General features: G+C 43.8%; 1 protein-coding gene across 1 annotated transcript in view; it reads right to left on the reverse strand.

Moving 5' to 3' along the window:
• Positions 1-7,243: 7,243 nt before the first annotated feature.
• The window catches only part of plekhh1 (pleckstrin homology domain containing, family H (with MyTH4 domain) member 1), a gene marked incomplete at its 5' end in the record, with an annotated part of 76,134 nt that continues 56,796 nt past the window's right edge, over positions 7,244-26,581 (reverse strand). Inside the window, 5 exons of the mRNA XM_084310318.1 lie at positions 7,244-9,192; positions 15,071-15,226; positions 18,965-19,048; positions 22,186-22,314; positions 25,474-25,599. Coding sequence (XP_084166444.1) covers positions 9,046-9,192; positions 15,071-15,226; positions 18,965-19,048; positions 22,186-22,314; positions 25,474-25,599 — 642 coding nt within the window. The 3' untranslated portion in view covers positions 7,244-9,045. The remainder of the gene's footprint in view (positions 9,193-15,070; positions 15,227-18,964; positions 19,049-22,185; positions 22,315-25,473; positions 25,600-26,581) is intronic.

The following is a 26,581-nucleotide window of genomic DNA, read 5'->3' on the forward strand; positions in this document are numbered from 1 at the left end:
GGCTCAATCATAATGTATCAGTATGGGCTCAATTACCAACATGGTTTAAATGTAACCTCTCCTCGCTGGGAGCACAGGCTATTGAAATACTTGAAATATATTTATCAATGCGATTTTTTTGTACCGGACTGTATAAATCATTGTTTCAAGTTCAAGTTTCAAGTTTCTTTAATAGTTGTCATACAGAAGTACAGAATACTTTCATACAAAATGCTTCTTACTGTTACGCTCCAGAGACTGTGCTAGACAAGATAGTATCAAATAACATAGTATAGCATGTAATTTAGAAGAAGAAAATGAGGTCACAGTGTTCGGTATAGACATATGTACAATGTTCTGAGTTACCATATAATATACAATACTATGCAGTGTACTAATGTACAGTCCTATATAGTGCAAAGCAGAAATGGGATGAGGTACAATTTAGGTACAATTTACAGTAAGGTGTACGAGTTGTAGTGCAATCCTTCATCAATAAATATAAAGTGTGGGGAGTGGGTGCTACAGTGTGTTTGTTTAAAGTGGGTGTGTGCTATAAAGTGTGTGGAGTGGGTGCTACAGTGTGTTTGTTTAAAGTGAGTGTGTGCGTGTGGATGTGTGTGCTATGTGCGTTTGGTGGTTGTTGTTATGTAGTGTTCATTGTTCGTTTAGCAGCCTGATGGCCTGGGGATAGAAGCTTCTTCTGAGTCTTTCTGTGCTCGCCTTGAGACTCCGGTATCGCTTGCCTGACCGCAGCAGTTCAAAGAGGCAGTTGTTCGGGTGACTGGAGTCTTTAATGATTCTCTTAGCCTTGCCCTTGCAACGCTTGTTGTAAATGTTCTGGAGGGTGGGGAGCCCCCCTCCAATTGTGCGTTCGGCTGAACGTGTCACTCTTTGTAGTCTGCTTCGGTCTTGTGCAGTGCTATTCCCAAACCAGGAGGTGATGTTGCCGGTCAAGATGCTCTCTATTGTACATGAGTAGAAGTTCTTAAGGATCTTCTGACTGACTTGGAACTTCCTTAGGCGCCTGAGGAAGTAGAGGCGTTGTCGTGCCTTCTTCACAACACTGTCAATGTGTGTGGTCCATGTCAAGTCCTCGGATATGTAGGCTCCGAGGTACTTAAAGCTGTTGACTCTCTCAACCGGTGCCCCGTCGATGCTGAGGGGGCTGTAGTCCTTGACCCCCGACCTCCTGAAGTCCACAATCATCTCCTTTGTTTTGCTGACGTTCAGGGAGAGGCTGTTTTCCTGGCACCATCCCGCCAGGACCTTGACCTCTTCCAGGTAGGCCCTCTCGTCGTTGGCAGAGATCAGGCCCACCACCACTGTGTCGTCAGCAAATTTGATGATTGTATTGCTACTCCGCTGAGCCACACAGTCGTGTGTGTACAGGGAGTAGAGGAGGGGACTCAGAACACAGCCCTGGGGGGCCCCTATGTTGAGGGTGATGGATGAGGAGGTGCAGTTGCCTGCTCTCACCACCTGGGGTCTGCCAGTCAGGAAGTCCAAGACCCACTGGCAGAGGTCATAGTTCAAGCCCAGGTCCCTGAGCTTGGCTATGAGTATGGAGGGGACTATGGTATTGAATGCCGAGCTGTAGTCGATGAATAGCATTCTCACATAGTTCCCCTGCCTCTTGTCCAGGTGTGATGCTGCTGTGTGCAGCACATGGGCTATGGCGTCCTCCGTGGACCTGTTGGGGCGGTATGCAAATTGCAGGGGGTCCATGTTGATGGGGAGGGAGGAGCAGATGTAGCCCTTTACTAGCTTCTCAAAGCACTTCATGGCTATGGAGGTGAGAGCTACAGGGCGGTAGTCGTTGAGGCAAGCAGGCTTGGATTTTTTGGGTACAGGGATAATAGTGGACTTCTTCAGGCAGGTGGGGATGACAGCCTGTTCTAAGGACAGGTTAAATATGTCAGTGAATACTGGGGCCAGTTGGTCGGCACAGACTTTTAGGTTGCGGCCGGGGATGCCGTCCGGACCTGCTGCCTTCCTGATATTCACTTTTTTAAAGGTCCGCCTCACCTCATGCTCTGTTACCCTGAACACTGCGCCTCCATCAGCAGCCGACCCCCCCCCCCCCCCCCCATTGCCGTGGCTTGTGAGCTGGTGTTGTTATTACCAGCATCAAACCTCGCATAGAAGGTATTGAGGTCATTTGCTAAGGAGATGTCACTGTTCAGTTTGAGGGAGGCGCCTTTGTAGTCTGTCATCGTTTTGAGCCCCTGCCACATAGCTCTAGAGTCAGCTTGTTCAAACTGGAGTTCAATTTTATCCCTGTAGCGCCGTTTGGCCTCTGACACTGTCCTCCTTACGTTGTATCGCGCCACCTTGTGGTCATTCATGTTGCCTGCCACTAGGCCGTCGTTGTATGCTTTGGTGCGCTCTCTCAGAGCTTCACGGACGGATTTGTCTACCCAGGGTTTTTGATTTGGGTAAACTCTCATTTTGGTAGTGGGGATTGTTTCTTCCACCATAGTACAAACATAGTCCAGCACTGTCTCCGTGTAGACATTAATGTTATCTGTGTCGCGGAACACATTCCAGTCTGTGCAGTCAAACGCAGACTGGAGCGTCTCCTCTGACGTCAAATCCCATTTCTGCACCTCTCGCGAGACTACAGGAGTACTTTTGATTCTCTGTTTGTACATTGGTGAAAGAAAGATGGACGCGTGATCTGATTTACCAAAGCCACTATCAGAATGAGCCTTGTAGCCACCTTTAAATTGCGTGTAACAGTGATCTAGGATGTTACCGCCTCTGGTGTTGCAAGTCACATGCTGATAGAAGTCAGGTAATACCTTTCTCAGATTGGCGCTATTGAAATCACCCAGCACTAAAATGGCGGCGTTAACGTTCGCCGCTTGTATTCTATTTACCTCGTTGTGGAGTCTGGAGAGCGCGACGTTGTTGCTGGCTTGCGGTGGAATATACACTCCTACAAGGATGATCGCCGTTAACTCCCTCGGGAGGAAGAAAGGACGACACTTGATGGTTATATATTCCAGGTCTGGGCAGCAGTGGTTGGATAATTCCTTCACGTTAGTTGGATCGCTCCAATTGTTGTTAAACATGAAGGCAATACCTCCTCCACGTTGTTTACCGGACTCTGCTGTACGATCCTTGCGGTGGATAAAGAAGTGTTCGGCTGGTTGGATTGCGTGATCTGGAACGTCCGGCGTGAGCCACGTTTCGGTGAAGCAGAGAACGTTGCAGTCCCTAACGTCTCTTTGGTATTGAATCCTTGCTCGGATGTCATCCAGTTTATTGTCAATTGATTGTACATTGGCTAGCAATATACTGGGCAATGGCGTTCGGTGGCGTCTGGATCTCAGCCTGTTACGGATCCCAGCTCTCTTCCCACGCCGTCTGGTTCCTTTGTTCCTGGGATCAAGGAACAAAGGATCTGGTCCCAATCTCCGGAGAATCTCCTCAGGCCATTGTTGCGGTTCGGAAAGCTGGTCCAGTGAGTAATCCAATCGGTAAGTTTCCCGTAATCCGATGTCTATAAGTGACTGACGGTCATACACATTAAATGCACCTACTGTTGGTACAGACAAAACTCTTAAAACTATAAATATTAACAAAAGTAAGCACAGTCTCGACGGAGCGAACAGAAAGGCAGCCGGACGTTGCAGCGCCATTCTCTCTTGTATATCTTCCTGTATGAATGAATGAATGAAAATGTTATTAACAGATTGCAGAATGGGTACAATACAGTACGGCTCAATACACACAATTGTTAAGGGGATGCAGACCAGAGAAAGACTTTCATCTTGTTTACATCAGGGTCCCCCATTTTCAATTCATAGTGTCAATTTTACATTTTGGACTGTATATTTTAGAATGCATATACATATTTTAAAATGTATATCTTTGACTGTATTCTTATTTTTGACTACCTAAATGTTTATTGTGAGCGATCTGTGGTACAGAATTTTTTGAATTACTTCTATTATATTATATATAGACTACTGCAACACTGTATTTTGAGCTCATGAGACGGGGGGGGGGGGGGGGGGGGGGCGTGTGAATTAAAGTCTGTGTTTTGCCATTAATTGTAGAGAATAATGGAGGTCAAAGCGGCAAATAAAAAACACAACTAAGATAAGATATTCCTTTATTGATCCCCAAACCCCCCCCCAATGTACAGTTGCCTCCCCCTCAAATGTATATATTCTCTTTTGGAAACTCTGTCTGTAAAAAAAACAGTATGTATATTTCTTGTATGTCATAAAGGTCTGGATGTAACTACTGTGTATCTGTATGTCACGTATGTCATAAATGTTAAGAATTGAAAATGGGGGACCCTGATGTAAACAAGAGGAAAGTCTTTCTCTGGTCTGCATCCCCTTAACAATTGTGTGTATTGAGCCGTACTGTATTGTACCCATTCTGCAATCTGTTAATAAAGTTTTCAATCAATCAATCCATGTAACGTGGAAGTGCATTGGGCTATTACACACAATTAACAACATGACGTGCTACTGAGTCAAAGCTGTAAAACAACCGACGTTTATCTTTGAAAATAATTTAAGTGAAAATGTCCTAACGTGGACTAATATCCGATGTTTATTAGAAAATAATATTAAATTTATTCTGAAATAATTTATACATACATTTAGTACACATTAGTAATAGAGTAGTTGTACATTTACACTTACAAAACATACTATTTATAGTTCATGTTGATGGCTAATAGCCTCATCTGAAACTAATGTTACAGCCTGCCCAATGACTATTATTTAATAGTATATTATCCACGAGTTGGTATAATAAACATGAGGCTATATTTTTTAAAGCCAAGGCAACATTACATCAGTTTTCAGTTCCCAATCCTGTGGTGTTTTTAATGTTAGAAAGGTGCGTTAGAGTTTGAAGGATATGTGTGTGCACGTGTTGTAACTAACGTTACCCTTATTTCAACACACGTGCCGTGGGCCGGCTGCCAGGACTCAGCCCTACAGTGCCACACGTGTTTAGGAACGTCAGTCACAAATTGATCTTGTGTGGCCTTTGATTTAGATACAGATAACAACTAAAAGTGTTTTAGGCTTACATGTTGACAGGTAGGTTTATCATAGAATGACCCTCACAAAGGATTCAAGTGCCATTCAGGAATCCATAGTCTATACTAACATTCAAGGATTTGACGAAAGATCAAAGGTTCCCTCACACTCACTCACTCTCACACACGCACACATACACACACACACACACTCTCTAGGCCTATACCTACACATATTTACAGCATATATATATATTGGTCTGAATATACCTGCATATATGCCTATTCATAACCCATATAACTCTCTGATAGCATGTACAATAATACTGTATACACCGTGTATATATATATATTTATTCTTACCATTATATCCACATGTGTATGTAAATACCTGCATATATCTGTAGATATTATATCTGTACATATCCCTTACCTACTCTTACTAGTTACACTGCTGGCCAGTATGACTTACTACCATAGTGTCTTTATACCTGTATCACTGTACATATTAATACTCCAACTCTGTACATACATCTGATTAGCACTATTGCTCAGTAGTACTCATTTATATGATCTTATACCCATCTTAATCACCTGTACATTGTATATTACTGTTGCACTTTACTGTTACATTTTAACTCTGGTTGGATGCCAAACTTATTTTCAGTGTACTGTACTTGTGCTGCATGATTGATTGATTGATTGAAAACTTTATTAACAGATTGCAGAATGGGTACAGTACAGTACAGCTCAATACACACAATTGTTAAGGGGATGCAGACCAGAGAAAGACTTTCGTCTTGTTTACATCAGGGTCCCCCATTTTCAATTCATCATAAATGCATGATGACAAATACATTTGAATATAATCCAATCTGTCACAGAGTATAGCGTCTATTCTAATAATAGGCTACAACTCTGCTAGTATTTTAATTTTTAACTATCCCTGCTCACCTGTTCCGTCTTGCATTTTATTTTAGACTGCATTTATATAATTTCCAACTCATGGGGATTTGACTCACGAGACGTTATTGTCCCACTGGGGGAGGGAAGAAAAGTTACATTTCTTTTCTGATGAACAACGAAAGCAAACACTCAAGTCAGCGCTGAGGCCTATAACGAGCATTTCATGTCATAATGAGAGCGACTGTGGAACAACAAGAGCTTCAGACGAGCCATAAAGCTGAGGGATTTATAAGCACGCAGTTGGTAGGAAAACGCCATTACCACTTTGACCGGCTCGGATGAAAGGAAGTCGAAGGCACGCTTTTCCACCTCCCTCCAAACACGCCTACTGGAGGGGTCACGCATACCACCAACACCAAGGCCAAATAAATACTTTATAGATGTACTAAATGAGGAAAGAAGTTACGAGGGAAACCTAGCGTTCAGACCGTATAGACTCACGGCTAGTTGCATCATTATCGCATACTATACTTCCTGGGTAGATTGTATTTATTTATTTATTTATTTATTTATTTATTTATTTATTTATTTGTTTATTTATTTATTTATTTATTTATATTTATTTACCATATATATATATATATACATCTGTCTGTACATACGTATGATAGCATGTACAATAGTGCTCTATATACAGTATATATATTTATATTTACAATATATATATCCATATCTGTCTGAATATACCTACTTATACATCAGCATATAACTGCTGATAGTATGTACTGTATATAATGCTGTATATACCATATATATATATATTTATTCTTACCGTATATATATACATGTCCACATCTGTCTGTACATACCTGCATATAACTCATATCTGTACTGTAGATATTATATCTCTATATATTCCTTACCTACTCTTACACATGTGAATCTAATCTATTTACTGTACTAACATTTTATTGGCCATTGAATTTTTATAATTTTAATCCAAGACGAGAAATTGTTCTCGTGTCAAAAACGTTACACCAAGTAAATGAGGATGTTGGGATGATAGGCTGAGGTGTTCAAAACAACTTATCTAATGTTTAATGACTTACACGTTTGTGAAATACAGACAGTTACAATGTTGCTATTGTTTCAGCTGTGTGTCCATGCAGACCTCGTATGTTACATACAATATTACACCAAAGTATAAAGTCACATAATAATGATTTAAATCGGTAACCGTTTTAAAATGTAAAGTAGAGAGCAATGAGTTGACCATGAATGTAACATGAGATTGTACCTTTTATTTTAGCATCACACACACATACATATTATAGTATACACCGTTTTTTAAAACAACTTTGTTCATTCATCTCTTTCACAGCCCATAACACATACGCACTAGTGATGGAGAGAAACATTAGTCTGGCATTAAATTATTATTGCTACTTGAGGCTATAACAGTTAAAAAAAACATTTAACTTTTAAAAAACATAAATGTGACAAATCTGGAAAGCCAAAAAAAAAATTAAAGCAGGAAGTGAAATAAATAACTAATAGTAAAAATGAACCAAGACAGTGGTTTAATCCAGAAAAGAAATATTCAAGTCATTAAAAACATTTTGGTAGCTCTATTTTGACTCTTTCCTACCTGTCCTTTCTACTGTCAGTTGGACCTTTAACTACTTATAAAATAACAAGGCAGCCCTAAGAGAGTGCAGCCGGACGGGAAGAACTCTGTCTCGTCGTCGTCAAAGGAATCGTTATTACAGGACCTTACAGCAAAAAGTAGAAAAACATTCACCGGTAGAGAGCATATTCAACTATAGTAAACATTCACAGACACCTCTCTCGCTATCGTACGCTACTTTCTATATTATCTTGACACAAAGATGTCGATGTCGCGCCTCGCAGCGGTGTTAGTAAATCGATGGGTTGGGTGATCTGATCACCGGATATGGATTATTGGGAGGCGATGCGTCGTTGAATATTCCCCTGTTTTCATGCCGATTCTATGGCACACAAGTGAGGACTTTTAATGTCTTTCTATAACTCTACAAACAAGATTTTGTGTGTAACGAAAACTAGAAGATTTCAGTCGGATTTGACACACAGGTTATAGTAACGTAACGGTGTGCAGATCTGAGGTCAGCAGATCTCAGGGTCGTTGTCTAGTCTAACCACCACCGGGGTCGGAGCTCAATCCACTTCCAATTCAAAATCAATTCAAAATGTAAAAGAAACATTTTTTAAATCACGGTTTTATTTATTTACTCCAAATCTCAACAGAACCTTCACTCTCTAGTTATTCGCCGAACAACCATCTCTGAAAAGTGTTGCGATGTTTGAATTTTGAAGAGGAAATCCACCTTCTGGATTGAAAGTGAGCTTGAGGTTTAACCCCGTCGTCTCCACAGAGCAGAACGTGACCAGCGATGACGACACCTTCTCACGATGATGAGTGATGATGTCACGTAAAAGGCGTGGCCGTTGACCGTATTCACGCGGCGGCCATTTTGCTCTCAGGTTGGGGGATTCCTTTCCGCGTGAATACGGTCAACACTGAAGCTTCTTGCTGTTATGTATAAAAAGGATGAATGAAGCAGACGGCTTCTCCTTTTGTCGTATAGCGAAACAACTGAGGTCTAGAAAGCTGGAATAGATGAAGACGATACTTGGCAGCGACTAAACATTTATTTATAGAGGCAGTGGCCGTTCGTCCTTAGTCCTGTTGTTTTATTTCATAAATCTAATTTCCACAAAAGGCTCAATATCTAAGATAAGTAGCGGGAAAAAAAGGTGATTTACCATTTATATCTAAAAATCAAGGCGATTTGGAATAAGTCTTTAGACTAAGTCTTTAGTCTTTTTGTCGTAGAAATAAATACAGTCTCGCGGGACTGACGTGTGAGCGATCTTACAAATCTAAATCTTCATACTAACCACAGATTATGAAAAAAAAACATCTCACATTAAAAATAAAAAAACTCTCCCGCATGCGACTCTGTGCACGAGGTCCTACGGTGATTCTAGGGGCCACTTTGAGCGTCAAGAGCAAAGTCCTCTCCTGTCGTTACCCTGTAGTTTTAACAGTCTTGTCGTGGTCTGAAAGGCACCTTGGCGGACCGGGGGTGGGGGTGGGGGGGGGGGGTTCACAGTAGCGTGGGGCCCTTGGTGGTGTAGGTCATGGAGGGGAAGTGTCTGCTGTCCACGTCCCAGTGGCCCTGGGGCTGGTGGGGGGGCAGGCAGGGCGTCCAGTGGTTAATGTAGCTGGCCATGAGCAGCGTGAGCTCCAGGATCTGAGGAGGGGGGGCAGAGAGGAGGGGGGCAGAGAGGAGGGGGGGCAGAGAGGAGGGGGGCACGTTAGGGTCCGTCAGACTGGAGAGGAGGGGCAGAGAGGAGGGGGACGTTAAGGTCCGGCAAACTGGAGAGGAATCGTTTTTTTTAATTCTTTTATATATTCTTTTTTATTGGATTTCTTTTTTGAAAATCACAATCATCAATCAACCATAAAATGTAAAACGAGAAAAGACAATGACGGATCATTTGGTAATTTGACCAGATATGTTCCAAATAAAATATATAACACAAATAAAACACAAACACACAGACAGACAGACAAAAAAAGTCAACAACAGATTTCCTCTCACACTCCCAGCACAACTCGTGCCCTCTTTCCTTAAAACCCTTTCACTGCCACACGACAGCCGGTTAACCCTTTCACTGTGACAATACAGAAGGTTAGCCCTTTACTATCACACAACCGACGGCGATGCTCCATCATTAGCTCCGCGTGGAGCATCGCCGTCGGTTGTGTGATAGTAAAGGGTTAACCTTCTGTCGTGTGGCAGTGAAAGGGTTAATCCCTCTGTCTCCTTTTTTTTCTCTCTTTCTTTTTTGTATAAATAGAAAATAAAAAAAATATATGCATTTAGGCGGATACATTATGAAGTTATTATTATCAAATGTATTAGATGAATGGAGAGAAATAGTTTTCCAGTTAATTCCAGTTAATGACTTTATTTATTGATCATTCACACACATTTCCCTGCGTATTCCAGAGAGACTCAGAAGGAGCTTCTCTCCGCCATCAGGAAGCTCAGTGTGGACTCACTTTAAACACTCACCTTTAACCCTTTCACCGACGGCGATGCTCCATCATTAGCATCATTAGCTCCGCATTTGCGGAGCTAATGATGCTAATGATGGAGCATCGCCGTCGCCCGTTGTGTGATAGTAAAGGGATAACCTTCTGTCGTGTGGCATTCACTTTCGACACTTTAAAAACACTTTTCCGATCTATTTATTACTAAACATTTGCACTACCTCTTTACCTCATTTAAAATGTTGTACATTTAAAGAAATAGTGTATATTTTGTACAGTGTTTGGTCTTTATTATTTCACTGTTTACCGTATGAAACACAACTTCAGGAGGGTCGTACAGAACCAAGCATTTCACTGTAATGTACATTATATGTGACACTTAAGGCTGCGTTCAGACTGCAGGTAGTACTGTATATCTGTATGTCATGTATGTCATAAATGTCATGATATATATCTGTATATCTGTATGTCATAAATGTTATGAATTGAAAATGGGGGACCCTGATGTAAACAAGACGAAAGTCTTTCTCAGGTCTGCATCCCCTTAACAATTGTGTGTATTGAGCTGTACTGTACTGTACCCATTCTGCAATCTGTTAATAAAAATGTCAATCAATCAATCAATCAATCAATCAATCAATCAATCAATCAATCAATCAATCAATCAGGTAAAAGTGACCCACATCAGATTACATTTTTTGTGACTCTGATCTGTTTTCTCTTCACTACAGTGTGAACGGCACAAATCACATGGAGTCTGGTCTTTTCCCTTCTGATTGGGGCCACTGGTCTACGGATCTTCTTGCAAAGTGACTGAACAGTCATGTCATACCACTCTTTGACGTCACTCTCTAGTCTAGATTGACGTTTGTCACAACTCTTTATTGTTCCTTTGCGCACGCGGGTCAGTTCAGGAGCGCGTTGAGCGGCTCACACTGGAATCTGATAATGATGTGAAACAGCCAAACAAAACAAAAAGATCTGAGCAATAAATCAGAATTGAGCACTATTAGGCCTTGCAGTGTGAACGCAGCCACCTATAAATATGCATTTCATCAGGCAGGTCAGAGGTCAGGGGGGGTCGCCCACAGTGCAGCGTCCTGTGGAAACAGCCTGGGAGTGCAATGCCTTGCTTAAGGGCACACTGGGCAGATATATATAGTACCGGGCCACCCCCTCTAGTCGCAAGCTCACAGCTAGAATACACCCTCCTTCTGTCAGAACCGGTGGGTTGGATCCTTCAGTGGTGGGACTCACCATGATTAACCCTTTCACTACCACACTACAGAAGGTTAACCCTTTCACTACCACACTACAGACGGTTAACCTTTCACTACCACACTACAGAAGGTTAACCCTTTCACTACCACACTACAGAAGGTTAACCCTTTCACTACCACACTACAGAAGGTTAATCTTTCACTACCACACTACAGAAGGTTAACCTTTCACTACCACACAGCAGAAGGTTAACCTTTCACTACCACACTACAGAAGGTTAACCTTTCACTACCACACTACAGAAGGTTAACCTTTCACTACCACACTACAGACGGTTAACCTTTCACTACCACACTACAGAAGGTTAACCCTTTCACTACCACACTACAGAATGTTAACCTTTCACTACCACACTACAGAAGGTTAACCTTTCACTACCACACTACAGATGGTTAACCCTTTCACTACCACACTACAGAAGGTTAATCTTTCACTACCACACTACAGAAGGTTAACCTTTCACTACCACACTACAGAAGGTTAACCCTTTCACTACCACACTACAGAAGGTTAATCTTTCACTACCAACTACAGAAGGTTAACCCTTTCACTACCACACTACAGAAGGTTAATCTTTCACTACCACACTACAGAAGGTTAACCCTTTCACTACCACACTACAGAAGGTTAATCTTTCACTACCACACTACAGAAGGTTAACCCTTTCACTACCACACTACAGAAGGTTAACCTTTCACTACCACACTACAGAAGGTTAACCTTTCACTACCACACTACAGACGGTTAACATTTCACTACCACACTACATAAGGTTAACCCTTTCACTACCACACTACAGAAGGTTAACCCTTTCACTACCACACTACAGAAGGTTAATCTTTCACTACCACACTACAGAAGGTTAACCTTTCACTACCACACTACAGAAGGTTAACCTTTCACTACCACACTACAGACGGTTAACCCTTTATGCCACATCAATGTGGAACGCCCTACCCAAAGCTGTAAAGGAATGTGGATCACTACCCACTTTCAAAACCTCTCTCAAGGGACACCTACGGGAGACTGCAATTCAACACTGGCCCCTGTAAATATCCTAACCCAACCCCCTCCAATGTACAGTCATTTACCTAGCATGGTTTTGTCAATAGTCCAATGTACAATTTTGTTTGTTTGTACAGTGTATCCTCCCCCCCCCCTCAATGTACAGTGTTACTTGTTTATACAGTGTGCCCCCCCCCCCCCCAACCACCTCCAATGTAAATTACCCAGTATGGTTGTCAATATCCCAATGTACCCAACCCCCCCCACCCAACCTCCTCCAATGTACAGTTTCTACGTCAAATGTATATACTCCCTTTTCTTGACTCCTTCTGTATCACAAACAGTACTGTATTTGCAAATCTGGTATGTCATAAATGTATAGATGTAGCAGTACTGACTATCTGTATGTCATGTATGTCATATATGTCCTGATGAATTGAAAATGGGGGACCCTGATGTAAACAAGACGAAAGTCTTTCTCTGGTCTGCATCCCCTTAACAATTGTGTGTATTGAGCTGTACTGTATTGTACCCATTCTGCAATCTGTTAATAAAGTTTTCAATCAATCAATCAATCAATCAATTCACTACCACACTACAGAAGGTTAACCTTTCACTGCCACACTACAGAAGGTTAACCTTTCACTACCACAATACAGAAGGTTAACCTTTCACTACCACACTACAGAAGGTTAACCTTTCACTACCACAATACAGAAGGTTAACCTTTCACTACCACACTACAGAAGGTTAACCTTTCACTGCCACACTACAGAAGGTTAACCTTTCACTACCACACTACAGACGGTTAACCTTTCACTACCACACTACAGACGGTTAACCTTTCACTACCACACTACAGACGGTTAACCTTTCACTACCACACTACAGACGGTTAACCTTTCACTACCACACTACAGAAGGTTAACCTTTCACTGCCACACTACAGAAGGTTAACCTTTCACTACCACACTACAGAAGGTTAACCTTTCGCTACCACACTACAGAAGGTTAACCTTTCACTACCACACTACAGACGGTTAACCCTTTCACTACTAACCTTTCACTACCACACCTAACCGGTTAACCGTCTGTAGTGTGGTAGTGAAAGGGTTAACCGTCTGTAGTGTGGTTGTGAAAGGGTTAACCCTTTGTCGTGGGGCAGTGAAAGGGTTAACCTTCTGTATTGCCGCAGTGAAAGGGTTAACCCGTTGGTCGAGAGGTAGTAGTGAAAGGGTTACAGGGCGACAGTGGCTCGGGAGGTAGAGCAGTCGTCTGGCAATCTGGAGGTTCCCGGATCGATTCCCGCTGCTCCCGGCCGGGCAGCGTGTCGAAGTGCCCTTGAGCAAGACACTTAATTAACCCTTAACTGCTCCCGATGAGCAGGTCGGCACCTCGCATGGTCGCCTCCGCCCGTCGGTGTGTGAACGTGTGAGTGAGCGGGTAAACTGTGAGTAATGTGTGTGTGAAAATGTGAGCGTTGGATAACGATCGCTTCTCAGTTCATTCCGGGGGAACTGGAGACGTGCCGTGGGCCATGTGTGAAAACCCTTAAAGAAACGCTGTGAAAACCCTTAAAGAAACGCTGTGAAAACCCTTAAAGAACCGCCGTTGATCCACCTGTCAGGAGAACAGCCCATTAGCACGTCCCACCGCAGCGCCGCCGGTCTGCGCGCCCCGGGAGCCCCGTGGAGGTTCTCCGCCAATAAAAGTCAGCGCCGCAGAGCTGCGTTCTCCATCAGACGAGAGGGAAACACGACCTGCCAGGCTGGTCACCGAGGATCTACAGTGACAGGAGCCTGTGATCCACTTCCTCTCTCTCTCTGTACCTGCGGCCGCGGTGACGAGAGCTCCCCCCCGACCAGGTCTCCCTCGGCCAATAACAGCGGTGGAGGAAGTGCACGGTTCCTTTACTTAAGTAAAAGTAGAAATACTCAAGATACATGAGTACTCTGGTCAAAGTAAAAGTTCTCAGTTCAAATTATACTTCAGTAAAAGTAGAGAAGTATTTGCTATTGAATGTACTTAAGTATCTAAAGTAAAAGTAAAACTGATCACCACTGCATTATTTCCGGCGTTGGGTGCATGATGCGCATGCGCTGTGATCACACCAGGCAGCCAACGCCGGAAATAATGCCGTTTTGAGCAGTGTTGATCAGTTTATAAAAAATATTTTAAATGTTTATTAGCAACGCCGAGCTTTCAAACCATCACATATTTTTGTCCGAAACCTGAGTACCTTTGAACATGTCTCTGTGATGCTTGTATAACGAACGGTTCGGTCAGGACCAGTCCTTCAGGGTAAATCTAGGTTGGTTTCCTATTGAGGAGCAAGTGACTGTGGATTCACTCGGTGCATCACAGTCACGAAAGGGGCGGGGCCAGTGGTGCGTTGGTGATTTCATACCCGGTTGCACTGTGTTCTAAAGACGTCACGTGCACGTGCGCTCCCGCTCCCGCGCATGGCGCATAAATGTTCCCTCGCGTGCGCACAGACTAAAGACGATGCCTAATTGCCTTTAGGAATGGAATGTAACACATTTCATTCACAAGTTTTGTGTGAATGTATCTGAGGACGTATTTGAACACACCTGACCCGACGACCTGAGCTATTGTTATGCAAAGTAGCCAGGGGGGTACTTGGCGAGTTGGCGCATCAGTCGAGTGCAGCGCATTCACGTGTGCACATCCGTCTGACCCGGTTGCACGGGTCCCATGACCGACGCACCCCTGGCGGGCGGGGCCTACCTTGCGGGCGGGGCCTACCTGGCGGGGGCGGGGCCTACCTTGGGCTTGGCCAGAGCGAAGAGCAGCTTCTCCGCGCTCTTCTTCCCCGCGCCGCCTGCCTCCGACGGCTGCAGGCCGGACACCACCAGCATGAAGTCGTCGCGGCAACCGCCAAAGGTGATGACCGACTGGTAGGGGTGGGTGGCCAGCATGTGCTGCGGAATCAAACACGTTAAAGTGTTAAACGTGAAATGAGGGTAACACACGGGAAACGCTGTTTATGTTGTTTCGTTTCCACACTAGAATAGACTGTGGATTGTGCTTTTTATAGCCTTTAGCCTTTTTATAATTTTCTTTTATCAAATATATATATATATAAATATATATATATATAAAAGATTTGATCCCCTTTTCTCCTTCTTTTTCTGTTTTTTCTCCCATCCCAATTTAGCCGTGCCAATTCCCCCCTCCCCTGTCTTGATCGTTGCACACATGTGCCCCCCACTGGTCGGTCGTAGGGAGGGTTGAAGAATCTATCACATGTCCCCTCCGATACATGTGGAGGCAGCCAGCCACTTCTTTTTCACCCGCCAGCGCGGACTCTCATTGGCGAGGTGTAATGTGTGCGAGGCTCACACTGCCCCCGCCATCTCCTGTCCTCGCTGTGCAGGCGCCCTGACCGACCTGTAGGAGTCGCTGTTTTACAACGACCAGATTACCACCCCACCACCTTCCCTCCCGCTGACTCTGCCAATTGAGCCAGTATGATGGCCGGCCCAAGCCGGAGGCAACGCTGACAAGCCGGATTCGATACCGGGGTCTCACGCGTTGGTGACGAGCGCAATGTCCGCTGCGCCACCCAGCCGCCAAATATATATATATTTTTTTTTAAACACAAAACAAGACAAACACAATACAGTACCAATAACAATACCTCACAATACCACAATAATAATAATAACAACAATGACATTAGCAATAACAAAAATAATAAACACATAACATAAAAAATCTACTTATACTATTATAGACACCACAATAGACACCACAAAAGCCAATTCATCCCCCAGGACCAACACCCGCCAGGACCCCCCAGGACCAACACCCCCGACCCCGCTCCTGGGAGATGAATGGAGGAAAAAGGAGGGGGGGGGAAAGATTAAAAATAAAGAAAATTGTATGTGGTCCAGTTATGCTGCTCTGATTAAATGTTATGTTAAAGTGGTATGTGGTCCAGTTATGCTGCTCTGATTAAAGGTTATGTTAAAGTGGTATGTGGTCCAGTTATGCTGCTCTGATTAAAGGTGATGTTAAAGTGGTATGTGGTCCAGTTATGCTGCTTTGATTGATTGATTGAAAAGTTTATTAACAGATTGCAGAATGGGTACAGTACAGTACAGCTCAATACATACAATTGTTAAGGGGATGCAGACCAGAGAAAGACTTTCGACTTGTTTACATCAGGGTCCCCCATTTTCAATTCATCATAAGCTCTGATTAAAGGTTGTGTTAAAGTGGTATGTGGTCCAGTTATGCTGCTCTGATTAAAGGTTGTGTTAAAGTGGTGTGTGGTCCAGTTATGCTGCTCTGATTAAAGGTTGTGTTAAAGTGGTGTGTGGTCCAGTTATGCTGCTCTGATTAAAGGTTGTGTTAAAGTGGTGTGTGGTCCAGTTAAGCTGCTCTGATTAAATGTTGTGTTAAAGTGGTATGTGGTCCAGTTATGCTGCTCTGATTAAAGGTGATGTTAAAGTGGTATCTGGTCCAGTTATGCTGCTCTGATTAAAGGTTGTGTTAAAGTGGTATGTGGTCCAGTTATGCTGCTCTGATTAAAGGTGATGTTAAAGTGGTATGTGGTCCAGTGATGCTGCTCTGATTAAAGGTTGTGTTAAAGTGGTATGTGGTCCAGTTATGCTGCTCTGATTAAAGGTTGTGTTAAAGTGGTATGTGGTCCAGTGATGCTGCTCTGATTAAAGGTTGTGTTAAAGTGGTATGTGGTCCAGTTATGCTGCTCTGATTAAAGGTTGTGTTAAAGTGGTATGTGGTCCAGTGATGCTGCTCTGATTAAAGGTTATGTTAAAGTGGTATGTGGTCCAGTTATGCTGCTCCAATTAAAGGTTGTGTTAAAGTGGTATGTGGTCCAGTTATGCTGCTCTGATTACGTTCCTCTTGAAGTTGACAGGCTTCAAATGTGAAAGTATATACTCTTCATACAGAGGCTCTAGTGTTTGAAACACCGCAGAGCAAAAAAAAAATCATTCCAGACCAAAAGGGTCAACAAACTCCTGCGGGCGAAACCCCAGCCGTGTAAAGAGAGATCCCAGCCGGCCGCTTGGAAAGCTGTGAATACGGGTTCTCGGCCAAAGCGGACGGCCAAGGAAAAGACAAAAACAACAGATTTCCAGGTGTCCGCAGAATAAACAGAGCTCTTTTATGTGGTCCTGTCTGGCTGTGGGCGGGCCTTCCCTGGAGTCCCGCTGCTTTAGGCAACCGCTTGGACCCCGGAGGTACTTCCTGTCAACGACCGCGTTAGCAAACACCGCAAACAGGAAATAAACGTTACTGTTTATATCTCTAAATAGTAACCATACTTGGGATTATTATTTGTCTGTATTTATGTATCTATGTTGTATGTATACGTTACATTTACATTTAGTCATTTAAGCTGACGCTTTTATCCAAAGCGACTTACAAGTTCTGTATGACAAGTCATCAGGAAGGGTACAACTCTATCAGCTGAGTAACAATGTTCAAGTGTTGAGTGCTACAGTGTTGTGTATGTATGTATGTATGTATGTATGTATGTATGTATGTATGTATGTATGTATGTATGTATGTATGTATGTATGTATGTATGTATGTATGTATGTATGTATGTATGTATGTATGTATGTATGTATGTATGTATGTAAGTAGGTAGGTATATGTTTTGTTTGCCTCTGTTTGTGATCAGGCTCCCTCCAAAAGCTTTAAGTAGCTTCTTGGGAGACCTGGCACACTACACAATTTCGATGATTATGATACCATGATGATGATATTTATTGTATTGTATCGTGTGAGTGTGTGTGTGAATAAATTCAAATTCAAATTTCACTTTGAAACCCGCCTAGAACGTTACTGGTGTCCCTTTGAAACCACTTTGAAAATTCAGCGTCACAGATCGTCAAAAATCTAAAATAAGAATAGGAATAAGAATTTTTAAAGTTAAACGCAGTCAGATATATACAATTCAAAAATATGTCCTAAAGAGAGACGAGTTTTACCGAACCGCAGTTACATACTCGACGGAACCACTTCATATGGGGTAATTACCGTGTAATAACATAGACATAGCTGAATCACTTGGTAATGACAAGTAATTATGTAAATATGATTACCTGGAGAGAGAGAACAGTAATGTCTGCATCGAGAGACACTGCTGTCGTGACCCAGTGTCGCCTCCGTATCTTTATATTTGTAAACTACTCCATCCTACACTGTAAACGTGCAATAATGTTAATGTTACTCACTCGTGCCTCGTATTATTATCTTCTACCGTTTCTTTTTTTATGATCTCCTTATTTTTTGCATTTAGCATTCACTTTAAATTTAAATGGTTCATTCTATCGTGTGATCTGTGTGATGTCGTGTGAAGGGCGGACTAGCAAAACAAGTTCTCCGTTGCACGGCAAACTGTTTAACTGTGCTCGCGACAATAAATCATCTTTGAATCTCGGGTTTTATACCAAACCGCGGTTACATACCCGACGGAACCACTTCATATAGGGAGTAATTACCGCGTAATAACAATATAAATAACCGAATCACTCTGTAATGACAAGTCATCACGCAAATAGGATTACCTGGAGAGAGAGAGAGAGAGAGAGAGAGAGAAAAGTAACGTCTATGTTATTATTACACAGCAATCGCCCTGTAATTTGTGTGCGGTGATATGCTACCCGCCCTGGGACGCTCACCATGGTGTAGTCCAGCACGCACAATCCATCTTCATTAACCGCGAGCCAGACCTGCGTGTGTTCCAGCGCTGAGGGGGGAACCGGCTGCGGGGAGAAGAGAGAGAGAGAGAGGAGGGTTACGCGAGGTAAGAAGCCCTGCAGTGAATCATCAGCCCGGAGTGGAGCTTTAAGAGAAGAAGAATAATATTATAATCCCGTTTCAACTTGTGAGGGAAATGTTATCTATGTCCATCTGTGTTAAATCTCTGTACAGTTTGACTCGCTAATATGATCAACTAGTATATAGGGATGGGACTTTCTAGCAAAAGTGCTATTCGAATATTAGTTTTTCATAATATCGAATATTCGACCCCCCCCCCCCCCAAAAAAAATGTCTTATTTTTTTTTTTATAAAAAATATATAGTTATTTTTTGTTTCAGTTTGAATTCAGTTAAAATGTTCAGTTTCAGTTAAATTCAGTTATTCTTTTTAATAGAATGGATCATTAAAATCAAACGGTATTGCACATAAATAGGTACTTCTACAACCGGTTTTAATAAACAAACAGAAACAGTAGCATGTGCATCTTTTAGATCAATTAGGCTATGAAAATTAGGCTGCCTCTAAATATAAAAAGGAATGAAATAAGAATGGTTTGTTTAAAAAAATCAATTAAAGGGGAACTATCTTATAAATGACCTTTTCCTGTGTTTAGGGTTATTTTCTAGCTATGTGGACTTATAGTAATAGAATCTATGTCTCTAATTCTCGATTTGGCGCATTCTTCCAATTCTCCCCTCACAATAATGTCCCTCCCTCAAGTGAGTCATCTGAAAATTTGCCTATATGGGACGTCATATGGTGCATTTGCATAATAACACCCGCCCCCTCTAGCTGCCCGCCGAGCGAGAGAAGCAGAGAACTGTAAACGCTCTGCGTCTCCCTCTCCCTCTCGAGGAAGTCCACCACCGCGCTGCGCCACAGACAGCTCATGCTCCCGAACCGAGAGAGAGAGAACTGTAAACACTCTGCGTGTCCTCCCGGCTCCCTCTCCCGGGAGGACACGCAGAGTGTTTACACTTTTTTTTCTCTCTCTCTCTCTCTCTCTCTCTCTCTCTCTCTCTCTCTCTCTCTCTCTCTCTCTCTCTCTCTCTCCTCTCTCTCTCTCTCTCTCTCTCTCTCTCTCTCTCTCTCTCTCTCTCTCTCTCTCTCTCTCTCTCTCTCTCTCTCATAGCAGCAGCAAACTAACACAACGTATAGACATAGGGTGTCTGTCTGTCTACACCCCCTCTCTCTCTCTCTCTCTCTCTCGACTGACTGTCACTCAAAGTGCTTATGGGCGGAGCCAGGCCATAACAGCCTGATTTCTTGTGGCTGAAAAATGATGGGTTTGAGTACTTGATTAGAAATATAAACCAATGCATTTTTTTTTTTAAACGTACAGATGTCTTCAATAGACTGACAGGAATTGTTTAAAGTTGCCCAAATAGTGCTAGGAATAGTAAAATAGTTCCCCTTTAAAGAAAAAATCTTTCTTTTTTATTTCCGATTTTCTGATATTAAAAACGAAAGTAGATATGGGATCGAATATTCTAATATTCGGTCCCATCCCTGTATACAGCTTTAAGACACTAGGCGACCAAGGTTAGGAGATAATGGCATTTGGCCTTTACTCTTGTTCTAGTGTGAAGACATGACATAATAAGCCCTAGAGCCGTCTTTGTTATTCATTCTCTCACTACGGCATATTTTGTTTACCTTTCCTGTCACATCTGGTATCTCATGTACGTCATTTCGATTATGTATTTAATCTAAGTTCCCACCAGAGCTCTTTGTCACTTTCTGGTCAGACGCTTTGTGTGTGTACACATGTTGTCTCTGATTATAAACTGATCCACTTTTTCTATGGCTATGGCAGCAGAAATAAACTATATGTTCTATATTTTTATATACACATGCATGCATGTACACATATCGCATGCACTTATCTGTGTTTCACTACACATATGTGTACATGCTTACCAACTGTTCGCCTGTTTTACTGCAACACTACTATCACTGACATCTAAGAAGGGAGATCCCCCCTTGAACGGCCCTTCTAAGGTTTCTCTCCTCCACGTTGCCTGTGGTGCATTTTTTCCTATTGCTAGGTTTTAGTGAGTTTTTCCTTACCTTCGTGTGGGGTATGTCTGGGAGGGTTGCATTAATTTATTTGCATTTATTTAAAAAGAATTGGACTTCATGGTGTTTTTGTTTTGTTCTTGATTTATTGTGATGTTCCTTCTTGACTTGTTTAAAGAAGACGAGTCCGGCCCCATGGGGACATTAACGTGTGTTGTCGGGCCTTAAAGAAGACGTGTCGGCCCATGGGGACATTAACGTGTGTTGTCGGGCCTTAAAGAAGACGTGTCCGGCCCCATGGGGACATTAACGTGTGTTGTCGGGCCTTAAAGAGACGTGTCCGGCCCATGGGGACATTAACGTGTGTTGTCGGGCCTTAAAGAAGACGTGTCCGGCCCATGGGGACATTAACGTGTGTTGTCGGGCCTTAAGAAGACGTGTCCGGCCCATGGGGACATTAACGTGTGTTGTCGGCCTTAAAGAAGACGTGTCCGGCCCCATGGGGACATTAACGTGTGTTGTCGGGCCTTAAAGAAGACGTGTCCGGCCCCATGGGACATTAACGTGTGTTGTCGGGCCTTAAAGAAGACGTGTCCGGCCCCATGGGACATTAACGTGTGTTGTCGGGCCTTAAGAAGACGTGTCCGGCCCATGGGGACATTACGTGTGTTGTCGGGCCTTAAAGAAGACGTGTCCGGCCCATGGGGACATTAACGTGTGTTGTCGGGCCTTAAAGAAGACGTGTCCGGCCCCATGGGGACATTAACGTGTGTTGTCGGGCCTTAAAGAAGACGTGTCCGGCCCCATGGGGACATTAACGTGTGTTGTCGGGCCTTAAAGAAGACGTGTCCGGCCCCATGGGGACATTAACGTGTGTTGTCGGGCCTTAAAGAAGACGTGTCCGGCCCATGGGGACATTAACGTGTGTTGTCGGGCCGTACAAATACATTGATTTGATTTGATTTGACTTGATCTTAATTTCTACAGCTTACTGTCTGGCTCATTTGAATATTTGAGAGAAGGGTTACACGTAAGTAAGAAGCCCGCAGTGAATCATCAACCTGGCGCGGAGCTTTGGGGAAGAAAGAATAATAGAATCCCCTTTCAACTCTTTCTTCACCTTGGCGCTGAAGAGCTTGCCCCGAACAGAGGCCACTTCCGAGCCACGGTCAAGTAGATCCTCACGCACTCGGAGGCGCTGCAGCCGCGCAGGACGGTCCACTTGGCGGCCAGGCGCTCTGTGAGCTCCCTGGGGAGGAGAGAGGAGAGAGGAGAGGTGAGAGGGGAGAGAGAGAGAGGAGAGAGGAGAAGGGAGAGAGGAGAGGGGAGAGGAGAGAGGAGAGGAGAGAGAGGAGAGAGGAGAGAGGAGAGGAGAGGAGAGAGGAGAAGGGAGAGGAGAGAGGAGAGAGGAGAGGAGAGAGGAGAGGGGAGAGAGGGGAGAGGAGAGGGGAGGAGAGGAGAGGGGAGAGAGGAGAGGAGAGGGGAGAGGAGAGGGGAGAGAGGAGAGAGGAGAGGAGAGGAGAGAGGGGAGAGAGGAGAGGGGAGAACAGGAGAGAGAGGAGAGAGAGAGAGGAGAGAGAGAGGAGAGGGGAGAGGAGAGAGGAGAGAGAGGAGAGAGGAGAGGAGAGAGGACAGGAGAGGAGAGGGGAGAGAGGAGAGGAGAGGGGAGAGAGGAGAGAGGAGAGGAGAGGAGAGGGGAGAGAGGAGAGGGGAGAGATAGGAGAGGAGAGGAGAGAGGAGAGGAGAGGGGAGAGAGGAGAGGAGAGGAGAGGGGAGAGGGGAGAGAGGAGAGAGGAGAGGAGAGGGGAGAGAGGAGAGGGAGGAGAGGAGAGAGGAGAGAGGAGAGGAGAGGAGAGAGAGGAGAGGAGAGGAGAGGGGAGAGGAGAGGGGAGAGGAGAGGAGAGGAGAGAGGAAGAGGGAGAGGAGAGGGGAGGAGAGGGGAGAGGAGGGGAGAGAGGAGAGAGGAGAGAGGAGAGGAGAGAGGAGAGAGGAGAGGAGAGAGAGGAGAGAGGAGAGAGGAGAGGAGAGGAGAGAGGAGAGGAGAGAGGAGAGGGGAGAGGAGAGGAGAGGAGCTGTTTACACTGATCTGAGATCTCTGGGAGGAGAGGAGCTGTTTACACTGATCTGAGATCTCTGGGGAGGAGAGAGGAGAGGAGCTGTTTACACTGATCTGAGATCTCTGGGAGGAGAGAGGTGAGAGGAGAGGAGCTGTTTACACTGATCTGAGATCTCTGGGAGGAGAGAGGAGCTGTTTACACTAGGGATGTCCGATATTATCGGCCGATATTGGCATTAAAATGTGATATCGGAAAATATCGGTATCGGTTTCATTTCTATAACCTTTATTTACCCAGGCAAGCAAGTAAGAACAAATTCTGATTTTATTTATTGTCAAAAGTATGCATAATGTTGTGTTAATTCCATAACAAGAGATATGTAATGTTAATTACCTGAATTATTCCGTTTTTTTGGGGGGGGGGGGTAACCCTGCATATATCGGTATCGGTTGATATCGGTATCGGAATTAAGAGTTGGACAATATCGGTATATCGTATCCGGTAAAAAAGCCAATAATTGAACTTCCTTTTTTATATTCTGCAGCACTGGAGAGGAACGAGCTTCCAGTGGCCCTGAAAAACATCGAAGAGGGGGAAGTTTTAGACGTGCCACAAAGAAATGGCTAGAGAGTGAAGTATAGAGTAGCCACGTCTAGGAGGAGAGGGTAGGGCGTGTTTTATGGGGTTGCTATATGTTTTATTATGATGCTCTATGTTTTATTATGATGCTCTATGTTTTATTATGATGATCTATGTTTTATTATGATGATCTATGTTTTATTATGATGCTCTATGTTTTATTATGATGCTCTATGTTTTATTATGATGCTCTATGTTTTTATTATGATGATCTATGTTTTATTATGATGCTCTATGTTTTATTATGATGATCTATGTTTTTTTTTTTTCTTTTTGATCTTTTTCCCCCTCCATTTTCCTCTGATTTTCTCCCCTCCCAATGTTAGTCGTATGCCAATTCCCAGTCCCTTCCTGGTCGCTGCGCACTTACCCCCCACAGTCAGGATCATCTGGGAGAGTGGAGGCTACCACGTGCTTCCTCCGACACACGTCCAGCCAATCACCGCTTCTTTTCACCTGGCAGCGCGGATTCTCATCGAGAGGGCGTAGCGTGTGGGAGGACCACACTATCCCCCTCAAGTCCTATCCGCGCTTAGCAGGCGCCCCGACCGAACTGTAGGAGTCGCTGTTTACAACGACCCGACCCACCCCGCCAGCTTCTCCCACCCTCTAATACAGCCAATTGTATTAGTGTGAACGGCCAGCAAGGCTGGTGACAACCCCGGAGCTGTGAGCTGGATTCGAACAGGCGAATCCAGCTCACAGCTCCGGGGTTGGTGACGAACGCAATCTCCGCTCGGCCACCTAACCGCCTCTATGATGATCTATGTTTTATTATGATGATCTATGTTTTATTATGATGATCTATGTTTTATTATGATGATCTATGTTTTATTATGATGCTCTATGTTTTATTATGATGCTCTATGTTTTATTATGATGCTCCATGTTTTATTATGATGCTCTATGTTTTATTATGATGCTCTATTTTTTTATTATGATGCTCTATGTTTTATTATGATGCTCTATGTTTTTTATTATGATGCTCTATGTTTATTATGATGCTCTATGTTTTATTATGATGCTCTATGTTTTTATTATGATGCTCTGTTTTATGATGTCTGTCCATGTCCAAAATCAGGGACCATGATGGAAATAAGTGCTTGCACTTTCTCATTGGATGCTGTCTTTTACTCCACAATAAAAATCAATCAATCAATCAATCAATCTAGTAACAACGAGAGTCAACATGAGACCCGTATGGTCCTTTTAAAGGAACACAACGACACCGTCTCATCCAGAGTCAGACGAGCAGATAGACACCAATGTCCTCTATCTGTGCGGTTCAGCAGAAAGCTATCCGACTGCAAGCTGAAGCTAGCCCCTGCTTATCGCTAATGTCCTAAAATAGCTGAAGACGTGAGCGGTTGAGTTTCACTCGTATACCACCAGTCTTTAATTTTTTTTTAAGATTAAATATTTTTTGCATTTATTGCTTTTCATGGTCAGACATGACCGACAGAGGAGGAGAGGATGAGCGGGAGAGGAGGCGGGGGAGACATGCGGCAAATGTCACCGGGAGGGAGCGTGAGGCGAGCCCGGTGCGGCCGCGTAGGTGTGCGAGGCACTATGCGGTGTGTGCCACGAGGGCGCCCATACCAGCGGTCTTTTGAGTTTGTCTCTTTCCTCATGTTTTCCTTTAGTCTCTGTCTCATTAATAGCCGATACTTGTATCACTCGTTATACCAGCGGTGTTTTCCTCTAGTCCTCACCTGAGCTGCTCGGCGCTGCAGTCCTGCTTGTAGCGCGTCGGGTAGAAACGCTCCAGGGCCTGATGGAGGACAGAGACTTAGAGAGAGAACTGCTGCTGCTGCTGGGAGAGGGGGGGGCTGGTCTCTCTAGGGTCCCCATGCTCCACCTGAGAGAGAGGGGGGGGGAGAGAGAGAGGGAGGGAGAGAGAGAGGGGGGGAGAGAGGGGGGGAGAGAGAGAGAGAGGGGGGGGGTGGGGGGAGAGAGAGGGGGGGGGGAGAGGGAGAGGGGGGGAGAGAAGAGGGAGAGAGAGAGAGATGTGAAGAAAACCAAAATTATGACCTTCCAAAAAAGATCCCAGTTGCAGAGAAATTACCCAGAATTCAAAATAGGTGCGACCCAAATAGAACAAACAAATAGCTATACATATCTAGGTTTACAAATTAGCTCCACTGGAAATTTCTGTTCAGCTGTAAAGGAACTCAAGGAGAAGGCAAAAAGGGCTTTCTATGCCATCAAGCGTTCAGTTCAAATCCAAATTCCAATCAGGACATGGCTCAAAATATTTAAAGCAGTTATAGAATCAATTGCACTGTACGGCAGTGAGGTATGGGCCCTTTATTAGTAACGGATTGGGCAAAATGGGACAAAATCCAATTGAGATCCTGCATGTAGAGTCTGCAAAACAATTCTCAGGGTACAAAGGAAAAGCCCAAACTCTGCATGCAGGGCTGAATTAGGACAATATCCGTTACTCCATAAATATGCAAAAAAGATCAATTAAATTCTGGAGCCATAAAAAAAGTGACCCGGCTGCTATCATCATAAAGCCCTGGCCTGCCAAGAGCTGGACCTACAAAGGAGCCACTTTTGTCAACTCATAATGAAACTGGCTGACATCTCACACTCTGACATTACAAACCCTAGCCAGCCTCAGAAGATTAGACCTAACCAAATTATAACCAAAGAAAAAGATAAATACATTACGTATTGGAATCAACTCACACAATCACAACACAAATTAGAAACATATTTGCCCTAAACAGACAGTATACTGTGGCAGACTACCTCAGCACAGTAACTGATAAGAATCTAAGAAAGACTCTGACAAAGTACAGACTGAGTGACCAT

This window comes from Notolepis coatsorum, assembly GCF_963971535.1.
Source record: "Notolepis coatsorum genome assembly, chromosome: 3".
In the NCBI taxonomy this organism is placed as follows: Eukaryota; Metazoa; Chordata; class Actinopteri; order Aulopiformes; family Paralepididae; genus Notolepis; species Notolepis coatsorum.